Source organism: Strix uralensis, chromosome 11, assembly GCF_047716275.1.
Source record: "Strix uralensis isolate ZFMK-TIS-50842 chromosome 11, bStrUra1, whole genome shotgun sequence".
In the NCBI taxonomy this organism is placed as follows: Eukaryota; Metazoa; Chordata; class Aves; order Strigiformes; family Strigidae; genus Strix; species Strix uralensis.
The window spans coordinates 19,398,735-19,413,361 of record NC_133982.1 but is presented as its reverse complement, the minus strand read 5'-3'; the positions used below and the strand labels follow the sequence as shown (position 1 = coordinate 19,413,361).

Sequence of the window (14,627 nt, the reverse complement as noted above, 5' to 3'; positions counted from 1 at the left end):
TTTCAACTGCAGATCAGTACCATCTGGAGAGGAATTAGTTCTACTTTAGTGTACTGTTAACTCTGGCAATAAGCAGCACTGGCTGAAGTTACCATGGCACTACATAAACCACTCAACCTTTAAGTTATGTAGAAGTCCAGGGTAGTTGAATGGTTGAGGCAGACTCTGATCTGACGAGACATGCAGTCTTAATTAAAAGAAACTTACTGAGCTCCCTCACAATAAAAGAACAATTCCTCCTACCTCCAAACAGGGATCACTTACGAGTGTGTAGATCCATTAAGGACCCCATGGAGGGTGGCTGTGGCAGTGCTCAACGTCAAAGTCTATGGATTTCAAACCTCAGAAGTAAGGACATCTCCCTGGAGAAACTCAAGAACCATTCTCTCATCTAACTTCAGGAAGTCCGTGCAGTGGTGTCTGTCAGGTAGTGGATCAAACACCCCACAGCTGTATTTCCTAGAACCAGAATCCCACGCATGGATCCACAGCCTGGTTGCCAGCCACATCCCTTTTACCTGTAGGTCTGCCCCCAGCTTAAGTACATTGTCACAAATGACCCCAACTCCTGCACAAGCAACACACTGCACAGGAAGCACAGAAAATTCCCTGGGCAGAATGTATCACCGCACAAGGTAGAAAGCTTCTGGAAACTGTAGTCTGATAGTTGTAGGTGAAAAGGTTAAAAAAAGTAAATCAGAAGTTAGCTGGCATTGGGATGTCCACGGTCTCTGTGAATAAAAACACACTGTAAGTAAAGGAACTGCCAATGGAAGGTCCCCATAACAATAAAGAGAAATCCAAATTACAGATGCCAGTGACAGCCACAGGGGCTCCAATTTTTTTAAATTTTATTTAATCAAAGTTAAGACATGGATAAACATAAATACAGCACAGGTACTTCAGATCATTCTTCATATTTGTGTACAGACAGACTGATGGATGTAATCCCAATGAAACCTGCAGTCAGTGAAGTGCATACAGCCTTCCCCCCACACACGCAAACACAAAACCCAATTTTTTTTTTTAAAAAAAAAAACAAACCACACAGACAATCTCAGCACACACTCTCATTACAAATGATTCATACATAAATAGGTAGAGGGTGCAAACAAGCTAATATGCGAACATGTATAACCTCTCGTTAATGGAAAAATAAAACAGAAGCAGCCATAATGATTAAAATACATTCAGTTACTGATAACTAGTTGTGCCATACAAGGCATTATCAAAAAAAAAAGGAAATTGTGCTGCAGAGAAAAGCTATATACAACAAGAAAATAAACTGCAAAGTTAACGCATGCATGTTTTATCCTGGAAAAGCACAGCCCTCCAATATTTTCTCCACGTTTGTTATAAAAGCCCTCTGCACTCAACTAAAATTAAAATGATCTTAAAAGGATAATACTTGTAAAGTTTACTTAAGTCTTCAGCCACAGAAAACTGCAATGAAAATAAATGTTCAGAGTCATTTTCAAAACAAAAAACAAAAACAAAAGAATCTATTCATCTGATGACATGCATGATTAAAAGGTCTAGGCAAGATACACTGCTCTACGTTCCTGATGACTAAGGAAAAAAGCTCAAGTCAATTTAATCTGCAGATGGTCAGAGGATTTTTGTATTCCAGCAGAAGCAGCAGTTCAGATCTTCTGGATCTTTTCCCCAACAACTACAGGATTCTCTTTTCTGATTTTCTCAGCAGCATCGGCTTTGTAATTGTAAGAGCAACTGTGTACATCTGAATAACGGTGCATACCACAGTAAACGTTTCCACACCGACATTCAAACCCTGTGGACAGAAATATTAGCTTAGACATTTCAACATTCTTAATTACACTGGTTTGTTTTAAATCCTGAATGTGTTCACTCACTAGCAATAAATCTCAGTCACCAGTGTCAATCAGCCAAAGAGCCTCTGCTGCAGAAAGCATAAGAATCACAAATAATACATTTTTAAGCGATTACAGTGAGATTTGACTTGACCATTCGCATGACACACTAGCGCAAACACATTCCTAGAGACCTCCTGTTCTTTTTCTTTGCTTATGGATTTTCACCCTGCAGAACTCAAGTTTTCTTAGGCCCTTTCACTGAACAACTGCAAAGCTAGTTAGTGAATGGCAGCAAACTATCATCCAATTCCTCAGCTAAGTAGACTTCCAAAGGGAAGTATTTGGGATTATGAACTTCACTTAAAAGACAAGAAGTTGAAAAACATAATGATACATGAATGATTTGATCTAGTAAAAGCCATCTGAAAGCACCTTTGGCCAAGTTTTATTTCAAACCAACAACCTAGAGATGACCATGCCCCATTTTCCCCTTAGGAGAACCTTTCAAAGGTCTAAAGCCTAAACAAGTCTAAGAAAAGTGAGATCAGTGTTTCTTACCAGTAAGTCCAACCTTCTTCCTGCACATGAAACAACGATTCTTTTTCTGTTTTGGTTTGTCAAGTGACTTGTCTTGTTCTTCAGGTGTAGGCTCTGCATTCTCTGACACTGAAGCTAACATTAAAAAAGTTAATAAGAACAATGGAAAACAATGTCTGTTCCTCTCCCCTTTCTCTATTTAAGTCATACAATAAACTAAAGCCCATGTTGTAAATTTAGGTTCTGAGGTTAGCCATTTTGCTGCAGCTTCCATGTCTGAAGTGTAATGGACTCTCAGTAGTGGTACTGGTACCCCCTCCTTCTAGACCTTCAATAAAATTTAAGGAGAGAATTCACTGAATGCTCAAAGTTCGCAATACAAATATACCATAAACGGACAGAATAATTAAAAACTAGGCTTAGGAGTAAGATTCAGTGCTGTTAGATTTGGGAAGAGAATCCAACACCCAAACGTTTCCCTACACCAGTGTTACCAAGTTCAGTTCCTAAAATCTGCTTGTAAGAAGCACTGTATTTATTTGGATCAGTTGAGTAAAACACTCCTTTTCAAATCCTGAATCGACATTATTTTTGCTGAAGGCTGCAATACTGAGGTCACACAAAATGCAGGGTTTCAGAACAATCTCTACCACTGTGAAGCTGCTGCTCTTGCACACCCAGAAAAAGCCTACACAGGGGCTAGTCACTACCTGGGGTGACATACTATTAGCTCAAGATACACAGACTTACAGGGAGGAAATACAGTATCCTGAAACCCAGAAGGAAACAGGTAAACACCTCATTGTAAAGAGACTTTTGCTAAGACAACTCTCAACCTACTATAATATTCTCTCATATCTGAAAGAGACAGGTTACATGTTGTGTGGGAGAATATAAACAAGTGATAGTAGTATTTGCCTGACCCAGGTAAAAATAGAAACTGGCTGGTTTTCCTCAAGTATTTGCACACTCCTTACATTACAAAACAGAAATAGAAACCAAAAACCCCAACTTCATTTCAAGAAGGGCTAAGAGCCAATCTCTGCCTACCAGCCATTGCTAGATCACAGCAGGACAAGTCTCCAGTGAGTCAGGTACACAGAAGCTGGGAGTATTTGCAGCAAAGAAGGAAAGCAAGCTCCAGCTGGGAGGAGTGTCAATGAAAGCAGAGCTAGAACCAATGCTGTAAAGAAGGAAATACAACAGCAAGCCCAGACATTTGTGAGGGAAAAAGCTGCAGGCATCTCTGTGCAGCTGGACTTCTGTTAGGAGGAGACTGTCAGATGCAGTTCTGTGCTAGTTCTACGCCAGTCGACTGCTATTCTGCATGACAATTCTGGTGGGGTTTTTTCCTGTGCTGCTATTCTGATTATTTTTTTTTTTTAAAGGAAAGGGCACGTTCCACTTTTGCAATGTATCCAAACATTGTAGTCTGTACCAAGCTACATCAATGGATAGCAAAATACCTGACCACCAGCAAAGACTTTGCCTGAGTGGACAGTATATTCCAAAGGTCAAGCTAGCAAAGCTAAAAAGATAAGACTGTTACACATTCTTAAATCCTTTAAAAAACACCACCTATGTTACAAGCAAAGCTTTTCTTTGTCCTGAAATTTATAAGAATTGATAGTGCACAAAAAAGGTTCAGTGGCTTTAAATGGCTTAATGGGCACATTTCTGAGTGGACAGATACTATCCAAAGGTTGCCAAGATAAGTATCAAAAGCAGTAAGGATTAAAAGATGCGAGATAAGTATCAGAAGACGACTTACTCAAATGAACTCTTGCAGTGTTACACAGAATAGACATTGCAGTGTTTATTAATTCATTAAGAAAGCTTCATGCCATGAATTAGTGTTTAGCAGCTAACATCCTCAAGTCTGCATTTCCTGTTGTAGCAAAATCCAGTTACCTCAAAGTAAGTTTTACTAAAAGACTCTATAATTATTAGCCAAATTTAGGAAAAACTGGCACTGTTCCCTGCATAACAAGGCTCTCCATGCATACTTACAATTTCTTTGTGCGTATGGCTCTCACAGTAAAAGGGTTTAAAAATATTTAAGGGCTGCTGCTTACTGTAGAACCGAGTGGGAAGATTCTTCTACTGCTACCACGAGTCACTTTATCTACTGTGTAGTAACCATAAATTTTAGATCTCAATTTTCTTTTGCATAGAAGCCAGACATTTGACTCAAAATCCTCTATAATAATTGTGAATATCCTAGCTTCTAGGACACCTTTAGACGACAAAGCGTCAGTGTTTAGTGCTCCATCTACAAACTAGCTGTGCTGATCGCAATAGAAAAAAGCCAGGTAAGAGGCAATACCACCCAGCTTGGAGCTCACAGGAAACATGTTGCAGCCACTCCCAGCTGCTGTACTTTGTCTGGATTCCGGGATGCTGCTGCCTGCTTTGCTTGAACTGATTCCCTCCCTTCCCCCAGCCCCAGCTCTGCCTTTAGCTGGAGAACAGAAGCACTTGCAGCACCAGTACAAGCTGCCAACTAACCAAAAAGTAATAAAGCATGAACACGCTCATTTTTCTGGAGCTGACAAGTTGGGCTGGCTGCTAGAAGTTCCCTGTTTCACAGAGCATGTTCTCAGCTGATCAAAACAAGCAGAGCCTGGATTTCCTCCTAAAGGCAGAAGCTTTTGCTGCGGCTTTGCTTGTGTCAACCCTGCTTGAACTTCAGTGTACTCTGACCGACCATGAAAACGGCACCCGCAAGACAAAGCACAGTCCAGTCCTTGAATCCCTGCAGGCACACCACTGAGCTCCATGCATTTGCTGCAAGACTCCTGACACCTCATCTGCTCTCCTCTCTCCCTACTCTGGATTTATGTTTGTCAACCCTACATTACTAGGCAAAGCTTCTCAAAGAAAAACATTCTTCATTCCCACAGAAAGAGTATGAACAGATGCATTTACCTCTTAAGCGTATCTGACCAGACCTAGGGAAAAGAATACCCACTCCTCCAGAGAAATTGAATGAGAAGTAAATCCTAAACAGAAGATCACTACTTCCTAACATTTTAACACTAAACTGAAGTAATAATCAGCCTCTGAAACACTGTTTCAGAGTTTGGAAGAGGCAAATTTTAAATAAGAGCAAACTTACCTACAGAATTTAGATTTAAATCTTTCTTACGAATGTTTCCTCTCCCTGATACATTAATCCAGTAAATCAGGACATTATTTTCTACACTTATATCATAATCATACTCTACGTCCAAGCCCCTGGTACTGTCACAAAAATGCAAAGTATCCATCAATTCCTTTCCAGTACTCTCTACTGAGCTAGCCCTGATAAGGTCCACTGAATTTGATGTCATTAGTTCAACAGCATTCACCTTAGGACCAGGTTATCGCCATGTAAAATTCTGTAGCAAAGTACTTGTTTTAATAATAAGTTTTTTAAACTTAGTCAACGATGACTGAATTAAAATGTTTTACCTCACTGAAAACCTAGGTGAGTGCAAACCAGGTGACTGCGTTCAGAAGAAGTGTCATGTACTTTTTAGCTAGTTATTCAAATCTTAAGTTTTTATTTTGATTTTTCACAACAGTAACCACACCATATTACACAACTGATCACATTTTGCAATGCTAATACATGGAACTCTCCAATCCAATAAAAAAAAAAAAAAATCAGAGGGGCTGTTTTGGCGCTCAGAAGTTTTCAGCCTCAAAGAAGCCGAGAGCCCACCCCTGAAGACGGTTTATACTTTTAGTTCTACATTCTTGAGTTGTAAGAGCTCCATAAACTATGTGGTGAAGTGCTCCTGCCTTCCACGACAAGTTTCATTTACCTTTAAAAACCTCCCTGAAATATAAAGCACGAATCCGGATGGTTTTAAACTCATTACTCCTAGAAAAGTGAAGCGCCTCTTTACCCGCTTGCAGGCTTGCCAGGAGGCAGCCCTGTTAATCTCCTGGCTATCAAATAAGGAATCCTGACCGGCTAATCCAAACAGGGCTGTAATGTTGAGCAAAAGGTACAACAGCCCATGAGGGAATCTAAAATGAGTTGGAGAGTTGCTCAGAATAGAAGAAAGCTGCTAGAAAAGCTGGATTGTACCTTAATGAGATTCATTTTAGGTCATCTTTAACGGTATGTTCATGATATTTAAGAACATTAAAGTGAAAAAAAAAATATTCTATTAGCCCCTATCTAGCATCTGGGCTTTTTGCAGTTTTCCATAGCTACAAGCATTATCACACAATCACTAAATGTAAAATCTAGGCATATTAACATATTCTGTAGTTTTCCTCTATTATTTTGTAATGCATAAATCCAATGAAGACAAAGAAATCTGAACTGCTCTTTGGGATTTTTATCCCTTTGTAGTTTTAGCTTGTCTGCAAACAGCAAGGACTGTGTATACTGAGCTCAAGTCCCATTCATCTGTCTGCTTTAAAAAAATAATAATAGTAATCTAAGAAAACTTAACTATTCAGTCAATCTTTCAGTCATTGTTATTGTAGCCTGGTAAATTTTGTTAAATGGCAAGTGGACCTCAACTAAATACAACAGACTAACTTATTATACAAGTAGCATAGAACAATTTGTGCCAGAACAGACATTGCAATGAAGCAAAATTTTTATCCAATACTGAACAAATGATCAAAGCAGACATAGTTTCTTTTTTTTCCTCCCCTACATCAACAGAAGTAGCATTATAAGCTCTTCAGTCTGGGACCAAGTACTACTTTTCTGTGACTTTTATTTAGTATTGTCTGGCTTTGTAGCATTTAAAGAAAAAAAACTTTGATACACACATTTCTTTAACGTTCCTGACAGCAGCCTAAAATTCAAATTCTGAATGATGGGGGGAGAAAAAGAAACTTTAGGATGCACAGTTGTGACAACAATTCCGTGAAATCCACTTAGCATCCATTTGTAAGCTGCTTTCTTTCCAAACTTACACTTTCAAAGCAAAATACTTTAAAACTGGAAACACTACGTTTCCTATCATTTTCAGTTAAAGTACAACACAGAAGCAACTCTCCAGGAAACAAGGCTGACCCTGCCACAGTGAGTTATAAATAGGGATTGTAATTTAGAACTGCAATTACATGGTGGTGGTGTTCTTAGTTTAGAAATCACTACGGTACAAAGAAGGACACGACACAGCTGAGTACTATGAACACTTGATACAGGTTGAAATACATACTGTAAAATGCACGTATGCCCCTGAAATCTAAGCTTCTAGCTGAGAAACCTTTCTTATCTTCTCATAGGGAGAATTAGCTTTAGAGGTGGAGAATGAGAAGGAGCATGAGTTTATCCAAATGGGTAAGAGAGACATTCCTCTGAAAACTTGCTGGGAAAAGTCTTTTCACAGGCCCAAGTCACCTCACAGTACAAGCATCAAAGATTATTTTAAAATAATAAAGCACTCCACCCACCTCCCAGTGAAAAGACAGTAGATGCTGCAAACCTAGAGTTTCAACTTACAGCTAAACCAAGTGAGTAAGATACGTATGTAAACAGAGAGACTAATTCAGGCACTGGATTGAAGACGAAGAATCACGAGACTAACAGGAAGACGAAAAAAAGACAGGCTAGTGGGAAGATCAATTTACAGAAGCTGCCTTTATATTCTCCGATACATACCACATCCCTATCAGCATAAAACTGCAGTGCAATATTCATGTGCCTGACATGTTCTACTTCTGAGGGAAGGGATGTACCTGCATGGGAGCTGGGTTACAGCTGGCATGCAGCACGTCCCAGGTTCCCCATACTGCACAACAGGGGTGAAAGTAGAGCCATATCTGTATTACTCAGAGGTGTATCAACTAAAAAATCTAGCTTGCAAGCCTACCTCTGCTGTGCAAATATACAGAACTTAACAAGCATAAGCCTTTTCAACACCTCCTCTTCTGCCCAATGAGGCCAGACATCACTGATCAGTATTAAAACCATGCCTTATGTGCGTTGTCAAAACTGAGGCAACAAGACCTCTCAGCGCCAGAAAACAAACTAAACAGCAGGTATTAGAACATAAGTCTAGAACATATCTTTTTAAGAGTAAACATGTTTCTAATAATTGACATCTCAAAAGCTAATACAAATTGGCATTAGCATTAAAACCTCTTCTCTGAGTTTTACAGCTACTGTTTGTGTGACTGAGATGGCCTTGCTCAGCACATCAGCTGAATAATGACTCTTCTACTCCACCCTATAAAAAGGGAGAGCCCGGGTTTAGAAAAGTATCTGAAAAGCAGAACTTTGATACCAGACGTACAATGAAATAACTTATATTTAGCATGTTTAAGTGGAATTACGTGTTGCATCTGTGGGAAACCCAAACTCCTATGTTTAGACTAGTCTACAGAAACGTAACTCTACCCACTACAGCCTTAGCTGTGTCAGCAGAAGTAAAGGCAGAATATTTACTGACTTACCTTTAAATACCTTTTATAATGTCTATGGATTACAAGTCTGAGCAAATTTTGTATCCTATCTGGCATTTTTGCATTTTCCTAAGAAATACTATTAAAAATTCTTTAGTTTTAAGTTCTACAAGCCTGCACATAAAAAGAAAAAAAAATATCAAAGATAAAAAAGCTTTACATTGTACCAGCAATAAGGATTTTAGGCCAATATAGTTAAATCACCCACTCAGCCATTTTCCTTCAAGCAACTAGAGTTTGTGGTTTGGTAATTTTATATTTGATAAAGTGAATTTCAGTGAATAAAAATATTACACCACTACAGTTCATAGGTGAAAGGTTCTTTCAGAGGTGTTTCATGTTTATACAAGATATAACACTGTTCTTATAATAGCTATGTCATAACACCCTTCATCACAAACACACTCATAAACTGTGATATTTGCTGCAAATGACTATTCTGAGAAGTAACAGATACTCAAAACTACTCACATGTAATAGCTGTGGTGTAAGGACAGAACAGTAGATTTGATTTACGATGTGCATTTCCAACCCCAATTAACACACGTGTTACGGGAGATACTGAAATCATCAGTTAAACGTAAAAGTTTTCCCTTTAAGACTTGCCTTTTCTTAAAAGAAAGTTTATCCTTATTTTGTCTTCTGATTTCACAGAATATTTGGGTTTGAGAACAAGCCATCTCTTCAACAGGAGTATATTAAGAACACTGAAAGTTTTAAAAACATTATTCAAAAGTTCTGTCTGAAAACTAGGCACCAACCTTGCAAATCTTCTGTCTCAGGTACTGTTTTGTCCACAGCCGTACTATCCGGTTGGGATGATGCTACAGATTCTGTTAAAAGTGACTGACTTGACACAGGGCTGGGGGGCAAAAAAAAAAGTTATGATTTTTATGAGGCATGTTCATGTTCTATAGAGCATTCCTGAAAGAAATACATCAGAGTATGTCTTGATGAAAGAGCATGCTAGAACTTTTCACTCTGAAGTTGTTTCTGTACCCATTTAAAAATGCCACAGTATCCAAGAATACTAGAAAACCTGAATTGATGAAAAAGTTAAACATTTTTGCATTCATAGCAAATGCAATAAACCAGTTCAACTATAAAAAGGGAAAAAATATTTTGGGGTAGTTTGACATACCATCCTTCCACACAGAAGCAACAATGCAACATCCAATATGCAAGGACTTTTATAACATAAGTCAGCAAGATAATTGTAGAGGAGCTACTTCTGGTGTTCCAGTGATATGAACAAGAAAATTGCAGCACATCAGTGTTGCCAGAAATAAGGCATCTGCAGCTGTACACAGAACCCCTTAAATATTTGCAGTGTAAAGCGGTGCTGACCAAACTTCCCAACCCTGTCAGCACACTGCTAAAAATCACAGTATGACTGAAAACTCAGAGAGTAATACCTTGGACAGTTATGGGAGAGAGATTCAATACTACCAGTCACTCTCAGCCAAACTGCTCATCCAGCAGCAACACTACGGAACAAGACAGAGCTTGAAGTCCCAAGGGAAAGGTAGCACTACCCTATTTGCCCAATTGGGTTCTCCCTTTCCACTTAGGGATTCACTCTAAATCCAAGAAATTGGATTATCCAGCAGTCCATGAACCAGCAAAGCCCTACCAGTAATCCATGACACAACCAGGGCACTGGAGTTGCAATTTTAATTGCCAAGAATTGCATGTAGGTCTTGAACTGCAGGTTAGATCACCTGCAAAAGGGCACTGTCAATTTACTAGACATTTCCTTGGAGTATCATAACTCTGAGGTATTACCAGAGTCTGAAGTTGAATCCCTGCTTTTATTTTGGAAAAAAGAACAAGTGACATTGATTTTTTGAAGTGCAAGTCTAACAGTAACCATCCACTCATTTCTCCTGTAACCAGTAATCAAGCTAGTGATCAAAGAAATACTCTTCTTTCTCTTTCATGGTATTATAAAGGTTAAGAGAGACAACAAACCCAAGACACTGCAATTGGTTCACCTCTGTGCATTGGCCTGGATGAGTAATTTCTTATTTTTTTAAAAAAAAAAAACCCCACACATACCAGAAGAGTTGTATCAGGGTAAGATAGCTATTTTCTACCCCAATTAGAAATCCCAAAATGGAAAGACCAAATGTAGCATCAAGCATGGCACCTAGCTCTCAGTTCATATGCACGATCCAAGCATGAGATAACACCTCCTATAAAAAGCTAAGGAGCAGAAAACAGTCTGAACAGAATCAGCCAACAATAACTGATGAAATCACCCTTGGCCTGTGTTTTACTACATTCTGATTTTTAAAGGAAAGTTGGAATTAATATTACTGCAAGTTAGTTTATAGTATAACACACTAACATTTTTCACTCAAAAAATTTCCAAAGCACTTAAGTCACTGTTGGTTGTGTCACTCTAAACTGAAATGCAGCTACTAAATATAAACAAATATTTAGCTTTTACAAATGGAGAGCACTTAGTAAGTCTGAGTGATTTACAAGAGGACTTTATGTCTCCTTGAATAATCCAGTTGGAAATTACTTGCTTAATAAGAAATCAGTTCAGTAGCACAACTTGTACTAAGATTCAGATATATTTCCCCTCTTCTAGTATGCCCCACTTTTTGCAAAGCAACTAGTTCACACATTATCATACATTTATTTATGAGAGTAGTAAGCAGCTTTCTACCATTTTACAAAATCCTCAAATTTCTAAGATGGAAAGAGCTCTCCTTTGGTAAATGTACAACCAACAGCACGTTGTGGAGTCAGAAGAGTAGCCAGACAAATCTCTGCAGAACAGCATGAAGCTGGCAATGTTCCTATTTGAGGCTAAATTCTAAAGGCGAATTTGCATTTGAATGCAAGATGTAGCTAACAGATCAGCCACTATTTACTGTGAGATCCCATGCTTTGAAGTTAGCAGTTACATTTTACACATTTTCCTAATCCAGGTCCTAGCATTTAATTATGCAGTATCAGTACATTTAATTTAACCATCTTGATAGATATTTTTGTGTAAAAACACAGAAAAACAGAAACAGTTTACCTTGGCTGCATAGATGGAGTCGATGTAGAATCTAAAGTTGACTGAGTTTCCTGGGTGCTGCCTTCTGTGCACTGAACCGGTAAGGACTCAGTTATACTACTGACAGAAGTTGCTGGAAGGAAGACACTAATGTAAAATGTGTTACACTACTTCCTGGGATTACAAAAGTTATACAATGCAATTATTCTTTGACTCCCATGACACCAGCCAGGAAAGTAATTGAATCTCAGCCTATATCATAATGAAACATAATTTTACAAAAAGTAATTATGTTTGGCCATATTTTGATCCTGTTCCAGCCCCAGGCCCCCAGAAGTTACACAGCATAAGATTTTGAAGCTGGAGCTTTAGAATAGTATTTTCTGCTAATTAAAGCATCTACAAACAGCTTTCTCAGCATAAACTGCAGTATTCTGACATGATGAACTTGTTTTTTGTTTAACAAACCAAGATGGATCCGTCAGAAACAGTGGTGCAGCATCCTAATGCCAAGATCCATTTTGAAATGTAGAACATAGATCCCCAGGTTTCAATGGAGGCTATTGCTTCAATTTTAAAAGTCAAGTTAGTATTAAGTAAGGGAGGGAAACTCCTCTTCAATAGCGTGCCATGAGATTCCTTGCTGTCAGTGTTCAGCCAAGCCAGAAGAGACATTTTGGAAGACCCAGGGAAGCACTCCCTAACCCTCCTTCCCCCAGAAGAACATGCTGAAGTTGAAAACATTCGGGTGAACAGAACAGAGAAAGGTTTCCTCTTTTTGAGGGCACTACCGTTAATTTAACGGGGGAAGAGCCCTCTAGCTTTTTCTAGAGTGAATGTAGGAAGATAGCACTTATTCCAGTGGGAAATCTGCTTTGTAGGAAAGACCCTAGTACATGGGGCACTGGGCCAAAAGAATAACAGCGTCTATCTGAAGTTAGGAGAAACTATTCTGAAAAAGTGTCTACAGGTTAATCCTTCAGCATCAGGCTGCAGAATTAAATACCTGTATTTTAAACGCTTTTCACAAACATTCCCCAAGCTAAATGTTATCTCTACAGTCAGTAATTTCAGGAATAGTATGTTGGTATAGTACTTTTTTCTGCATTTTTATATCTTCAAATTGGAAACACTCAGATTAATACAAAAGGTATTAGCAAGAGTCTACTTCTGAGCAGATTAATCATAGCACGATTATATTATAAGCATTTCATCCAAGCTCATTCCGTAAGGTAAAATACTTGAATAAAATGGTTTGCACTAATGCTCCTATACTTCTGGTATATGGACATGATCAGGAAGCAAGCTGCTGTCTACTGTGTCATTTTGAGTTGTTCAAACAGACATGTTAGCATGACTTACCAGGAGGGCTAATTCTACCATTACTGTTCTGCCTTTGAAGATGTTCTTTGTAGCACACTGAACACATGCCATTTGTACGAGGATTCCCATAAAATCCGCAACCAGTGGAACAAAGCATAGGCACTTGGCTACGGTTAGTTTCTTGAGCCATCTTCCCTTCTTCTACAAACCTGGAATTGATACATACAACTCAGTATTTAGAGGCCTGAGAAAACCATTCTTTTACAGTTGATATTTGAAAATCTGGACTCTCCTATAGCCCAAAGATCTTCTAGAAAAGACATCCTGCATGTAACTCAGTGCTGTTTCCTAAAATATTTATAAAGTCTGCCCAATAACACAAATAGTGTCATATGTATGCTTTGCATGACCCATACATACAACCCCCCCCAGCCCCACCATTTTATGGTCAATATATAGCCCACAAAGAAAAGTCGTTTTAGAAAATACTGGAAGTATTACTTCTAGCAGTAAGTTAAGGGGAGGTACGGGAGGGGGACACCTATGCTGAACTCTTCTTGAAACTTGAACAACCGACACTGTGAATGAGAACTATAAAATGAAAGACAAACATGGTAACACATGCTTACTTACTACATAATAATTATAATTAACAATAGTCACATGAATTCACAAGTTACTGTTTAGTCACTGCATCATTAGTGAAGGACAACACAACTACTTACCACAAAACCCGTATTACGATTTTTTCACATGCAAAAAGAAAAATCACCCTTTCAGTCAAAAAGGATTTTTTCTCATGCAAAAAGAAAATCACCCTTTCAGTCAAAAAGACTAGGGACACATACCTCCTATATATCAATTTTGTGTGAAAGTGTACTAAAAATGAGAAATAAGACATAAAAATCAAGGCAACTCATATAACATCCTTAGGTTTAGTTTCCATAAACCTTGTACAATTTGCATTTTTTTGCCCTGGCTTGTAAAGATCTGTAAACCTTCTTACTACAAGAAAATGACAACAAATTACCATTTTCAACAGTGTTCTGAGCCTCTTAACTATTCTCAAATGGTCTAACTTGTAAATCAGTTGACATCTGTCACTCAGTGAGATAATATTAATTTTCCATTTTTTGCCCCCCTCCATAAATATATTCTTGCCCTTTTTTGTATCAGCTTTGAAAGAAAAAAAAAAAAAACCCTTCTCATTAAGAAACTAAGTATCTCAAGGCATCAATTATTTAAGATCAACTCAGGTCTACCATTTTATACTTCCTGATTAAAAATTAGGCTGAAGCATGGATAATTTTATTTCTTGCAAGTCAAATCAAAGATAAGCAATATTACTAAATTAAAAAAAAAAATAAATCTTGCAAGTAACATCAGTATATATTTCAAAAGCAAAGCAAAGAAAATCCAGAGGGGAAGGAGTTTCAAGATATTTCAATACTTCACCAATTGCCAAGTTATAAAACTAGATTAAAACCACAGTAAGA

The 14,627-nt window shown here is 38.2% G+C and overlaps 1 protein-coding gene across 8 annotated transcripts in view; it reads right to left on the bottom strand.

The window, feature by feature from the left end:
• Positions 1 to 834: 834 nt before the first annotated feature.
• Positions 835 to 14,627, bottom strand: part of ZFAND6 (zinc finger AN1-type containing 6) — a 38,269-nt gene continuing 24,476 nt past the window's right edge. For all 8 annotated transcript variants that reach the window (XM_074881086.1, XM_074881084.1, XM_074881089.1 and 5 more), the window contains 5 exons: positions 13,171 to 13,340; positions 11,830 to 11,941; positions 9,554 to 9,654; positions 2,394 to 2,507; positions 835 to 1,792 (listed from right to left, as the gene is read on the bottom strand). In XM_074881086.1, the coding sequence (XP_074737187.1) occupies positions 1,644 to 1,792; positions 2,394 to 2,507; positions 9,554 to 9,654; positions 11,830 to 11,941; positions 13,171 to 13,321 (627 nt within the window). In that variant the 5' untranslated portion in view covers positions 13,322 to 13,340 and the 3' untranslated portion in view covers positions 835 to 1,643. The remainder of the gene's footprint in view (positions 1,793 to 2,393; positions 2,508 to 9,553; positions 9,655 to 11,829; positions 11,942 to 13,170; positions 13,341 to 14,627) is intronic.